This window comes from Fragaria vesca, linkage group LG7, assembly GCF_000184155.1.
Source record: "Fragaria vesca subsp. vesca linkage group LG7, FraVesHawaii_1.0, whole genome shotgun sequence".
Taxonomy (NCBI): Eukaryota; Viridiplantae; Streptophyta; class Magnoliopsida; order Rosales; family Rosaceae; genus Fragaria; species Fragaria vesca.
Genome location: NC_020497.1, coordinates 3,838,981 through 3,844,188, shown reverse-complemented (window position 1 = coordinate 3,844,188; position 5,208 = coordinate 3,838,981). Strand labels below are relative to the sequence as shown.

The following is a 5,208-nucleotide window of genomic DNA, read 5'->3' as shown; positions in this document are numbered from 1 at the left end:
GGGAGGGGACACCCTTCTCCCTACCTTGACCCAGAGCGTGGGAGTGCTCACTTCACAAGTCACAAACATTAAGGCAAGGTATCAGGTTCTGAGATTTTTGGAGGAATTGCTTGGTAAAGTCCCAATTGTGCACATTAAAGATGTATGTGAGGCACACATTTTATGTATGGAGAAGCCCTCAATCACTGGCAAATTTCAATGTGCTACTGCATATCTGTCATCTGCAGAAATAGCTTCTCACTGGAAAAACTATCATCCAGAAATTAACATAGGTGAAGGGTAAGTTTTATTTGTTAAGAAAAATTAAGTTTTTTTTTTTTTTATTACATCAATTATCTATTTACGTATCAACTGCGCACCATGTAGTTAGGTTATTATTGATATTTAAAATATGACCACTTATTAGCCTTATTTTATGTTTCACTAGATCTTCACCTCTATAATGGCTAACAGTAAATTCTCTTCTTACATTGTCTGATTTCAGATTTGTAGAAGATTTAGGGAGAGAGATTTCTTTGGGTTCCACAAAGCTAAAAGACATTGGATTTGAGTATAAATTTGATGCCAAGATGATATTGAATGAGAGTCTTAAGTGCTCAAAGAAGTTGGGTGAGTCTGCAGCCAGCCAATAAATGATTCTACTGAGTTTGCTGCCAGTCCTTTGTTTTTCTTCTTGTTAAAATGAACTACATTTTTGCTTGTTAAAATGTTGTAAAATAGCATAAGGTTTGCAAGGTGTGTGTATTGGCCAATAGTTTCAGAATGGACTTGTTTCATGTAACATAGAGCAAGAAGACAGCTTTATTTCTTACAATCAACACTACATGTCCTCTTAGACCAAAGAATTTCTAAATCAGTGAGACTTGGAAGTAAAGAAAAGGTAAAGACACACTTAGAAATAGTACATCTTACACATTACTTCTAAGTATTTAAGCACCTAGCTAGGCAGTGAAAACTGGAAAGCTCACTTTGTTTGAACATTTCCTTCCTAATTTTCTTTTTCTTTTTCTCTTCAATGGTGAGGGACGTTAATGCTGGGGAAACATACATTCTGGGTTGTTTTCAAACGGGTAAAAATCCAAATCCTCTAGTGAGAAACCAAAATCCCCCATTGGTGAGTTTGCCACAGAATTGGAAGCCGACAGCATCTCATGAGAGAGATCAGATTCTGAAGTCTGCACATCATTGCCTACTAGTCCAAAGTGGCATGGTGACACTGCTCCAAAGTAGTCTGATTCGAATGTTGTTGGAGACCCGAATGTTGGATCGTAGCTACCACCCATGAAATCGTTCGCCATTGCAGCGAAAACATGTTCTCCCACCACATTGTTTTCGGACTCTATTGGCGTGGAAGGGAAGGAAAATGGTGGAAATATCTCCTTTACATCTTCCCTAGTGTTTAAATTCTCAGTTTTAACTCTTAGTCCGAAGCTGAACGATCTCTCTGGTGTCTGTTTGGGTGTTCCGGATTCTTGTTTAAGAGAAACATTCTGCTTTCCTTTTATCTGAGGGACTAGATGACATGTATGTTCTCCTGTATAGGTTACCACAAAGATTGTTGGGTCTGCATCTGATTTTTGAACTTGCTTTGTGGCTGGGCAACCTTGTGTGTTTTTATGTGTGCATCTATAGTAGCCTCTGCAATACAAGATCAAAACAAGTTAGATACATCATGGTAGGACATGAAAGAACTGATTGTGAACATACAACTAAAACAAAGAATTGATTGTGAACATACAACTAAAACAAAGAATTGATTGTGAACATAAAACTAAAACAAATTCAGACCAAGTTCATTGACAGAGATACATCCTTCTCTTTGGACTTGTTCTTAAAGACACCCAAAGGAATCAATAGTGAAGCTTTAGGGAGGGTATTTCAACATCAATATGGTCCAAGTTGAGCCACTATTTTGTGGTCCTTGTACTAATTTTTTTTTTTTATTATTCATGAGGAGGACCCAGAACGGTATGACAGAGTTTAATGCTTAAAGGTACTACATGTAAGTAAGAATTGAATGTAAATAAAGCCTATCAGCCAAGCCAAGGTAAACACTTGACCCTATACTAGTGAAACTAAAGCAGAGATTGACATAAATTTTCACAAGGCATTACCTATTGAATAGTTGTGTAAGTGAGTCGTTGCATTCATGAACATGTAAGCAAGGTTTTTATAGAAAGAGTCCAACTTTGGTAAAATTTGGGGATAAGTTCAAGTACTATTTTGACTTCATCATGCCAATTATAAAACAAATTAAAAATAGAGAAAAGATATTTAGGTATTCTAGAAGTTCATGTGCTTGGTTAGAGACCAATGATTAAACCATAAGCAAAAGGTCTTTTCCAATTGGGACTTGGTCACTTGGGTGGTGGATCCTCAAAGATTCAGACCTCTCAAATTTCATGATTTGTGTTTTGTCTATTCAATTATAATAGCATGATAATATGGATTTTGAAGGATTAAAGTTCTCACCTTGGGTAATTAGCACCAAGGATATCCTTTTGGCCATATTTTCTCCAACTATAGCCATCATCAAGAGACCCATCTTGTCCTGTTCCAGAGCAAACCTTCACTTCTTCAGTCCTCTTGGGCATTGTTTTCCTGCAAAACCCAATAATCCAAAACAATCAGAATCAATTTCAGACAGTACTAAGTACTAACAAAACAACTCAAAGAATTAAGTACCTTTTCTTGAAGACATTCTTGCTCTTGCAATCTTGGTCAGAGATCTCACTCAATGGGCTACTACTATTCCCAAATGAACAAGGTGAGTCCATCACTTGGATTTGCTTAGACTCTCCTTCAGAACCAACATCCCTTGTGAGCACAGAGAGTGCCTTTTCATATGTAGATAGCAGCTTTGAAAGCAACAGATCATTTTCTTCTTGGGATGATGAAGGGTGGAGGAATTGGTTCATGAGCTTCTCTGCCAGCTCCTTCCCTTGGGTTAACTCACTTGCTAGAATCTTTTGGTCCCAATTACTCATCACACTCTTCCTCTTCTCCATTTAGAATTAAGCAAAAGAAAAATGCTTGAACTAGAATTTGGAACGTTCAAAAATGAGTCGAAGGGTGTTTCAAACAAGTGAAGTTGGTTGAATGTGAAGGTGGGTTGTGATCAGAAACACCAAAACTCCATTGGAGAATTGCTGGGTAGGTTCAGCTTAGGGACTAAGAGAGGGAGAGATGTGGTTATAATGAAGAAAAAGAAGAATGCATGTAGATAAGCAAATAGTTCTTGGTGACTCAATTTCTTGGTGAAAGTGTGAGGAAGGGAGAGGGGGGGTATATATAATGGAATGGCGAGAAAGGAGAAGGAAAAGAGACAGATTTGACTGAAGATAAGCAAATAGTTCTTTCTTTAATCTCTGAACTGGACCAGTTAGCGTCTGGTGATTATGAACTTGTAGGGTAGTGTGGACTATAGAATTGAAAGCAAAGGAAAGGAAGAGAAAAGTCCAATTGCTGACCATTTCAAATCCAACAAGAAAAATTCCATGGAATCAAAAAACCCCTCTCTCAAAAACAAAACTAGTTGAGTGGCTAGTGAGAAAGAACGCGGAAGAATCCTTGAACATTCTTGCTCTTATCCACGAGGGTTGCCTATTCTATGACTTTGTAATAACACTTTCATTTTCTCATGAAAATATAGATGAGAAAGCTAAAAGCTACACTCCCATTTCTAGTCTTTTTCCTCTTTTCATTAGCGATAGAGGTTTATATTGTCAATAATAAAAATGTATCGGAAATAACATATACGAACATATACTTATATATGCGAAAAATGATCTAAATCAAAAATCAATCATCAAACCCTTATTAACCAAACAAAACAGACATGTAACTTTTTTTCTTTTTTTTTTTACAATCCACTATTGTTCTTTTTGCCAGATGACACTGTTTGGAGAGTGATTCAAAATTTCGAACACTATCTTGTTGAACAAAAACAATCTAAATAAAATAAATATTATCAGTATCTTCTTGATACTAAACTTAAATCGTTTACATGTGATTTATAAACTTTACGAATTATCGTATTATATGATATCAACTATGACAACAACAAATTCAACGAAGGAAGCACTCAGAATATATCACCCAACATTTGAAATCGTCAAAAGAGAAAACTTTCTTCCTCCTCACACAGATGAAAGGCACAAGATCAAGAATACTTTCCGTCCCTTCACACGCAGGCCGCAGCTGACGTAGGGTGGTTGCGTAATGTGAAAAGCCTTGCTTACGTTGATGCAGATAGGAAAAAGCCATGTGAGTCATGAACTCGCACACCCAAAACTAAGCCGCCCCCCGCACTTTTTGATTAAGATTAACAAATCATCCTTCTTAATTGTTAATCACACAAATTCATTATATTCAACTCTTCATCCAACTCGATCAAATTAATAAAAAACTAGATCACTACAACATGTCTTAACCTCTCTAAATTATGTGGTAGTGTAATAATATATATATTATCTGTTCTTGAATTTAGGGTTTGTCTTCATCTAGAGGGGGTGCATCATCCAATTCCACCTCACCTTTCCTTTGTTTGTGATAAACTATTCTTTGCAAATGTTCGTTAAAAAATCGAGTTCACACCTCATCTTATTCTCTCCCATCACTATTAGATTAGGAAAAGAAACAAAAAAAAAAAAAAACCTTAACCATGTTGTTGTCAATTAATAAATTTAACGGGTAAGTAACAACTCAATATCATTTAATCTAATGTTATAATCTTCTATTATTATGTAGAAGGTGGTGAATTCGACTCATTATAACATTTAAGGTGTTTGATTGATAAAAAAAAAAGGGCATTTAACACAAAAATGTCGACAATGTAAGTAAATAAAGAGTGTGACAAATTGACGACGGTTAGATTTCATATAAAGAGGGAGGGATTCGATGATCTAAACCACTATAGAACTTTTCGTTTATCAAGTTGTATCTATTATTGATATAGTTTTTAGCTCTTTGCCTTCTGACCTTTCTTCCCATGATGCATGTGGATACTATGTCCTTATTTCAGTTGCTATCTAAGCATATGACGATTGTAGTATACTCGTACACATGTATTATATATATATAGAAATGAAATCCCTATATAAATATGTACTTGCATTTTTTAAATCAAAATCTTATAATATACGTCACTTGAAATTATTCTACAATATTGAAACAAACCACTCAGAAAATGAAAGTTATAAATACATA

At 35.6% G+C, this 5,208-nt stretch overlaps 1 protein-coding gene across 1 annotated transcript; it reads right to left on the bottom strand.

Annotated features, from left to right (window-relative positions):
• Positions 1–571: 571 nt before the first annotated feature.
• Positions 572–3,259, bottom strand: LOC101295163 (probable WRKY transcription factor 46-like). Its single transcript, XM_004306641.1, has 3 exons — positions 2,686–3,259; positions 2,473–2,601; positions 572–1,638 (listed from the first exon to the last, which is right to left on the bottom strand). The coding sequence occupies exons 1-3, from the start codon at positions 3,006–3,008 to the stop codon at positions 1,029–1,031; spliced, it is 1,062 nt and encodes a 353-aa protein (XP_004306689.1). The 5' UTR covers positions 3,009–3,259; the 3' UTR covers positions 572–1,028.
• Between the last annotated feature and the right edge of the window lie 1,949 nt (positions 3,260–5,208).

Coding starts and splice junctions, on each gene's coding strand:
- LOC101295163 (XM_004306641.1), bottom strand. CDS start 3,008: ATGGAGAAGAGGAAGAGTGTGATGAGTAATTGGGACCAAAAGATTCTA. Junction 2,602..2,685: donor AAGAATGTCTTCAAGAAAAG/GTACTTAATTCT, acceptor TGGGTTTTGCAG/GAAAACAATGCCCAAGAGGA. Junction 1,639..2,472: donor CTTGGTGCTAATTACCCAAG/GTGAGAACTTTA, acceptor CTTGTATTGCAG/AGGCTACTATAGATGCACAC.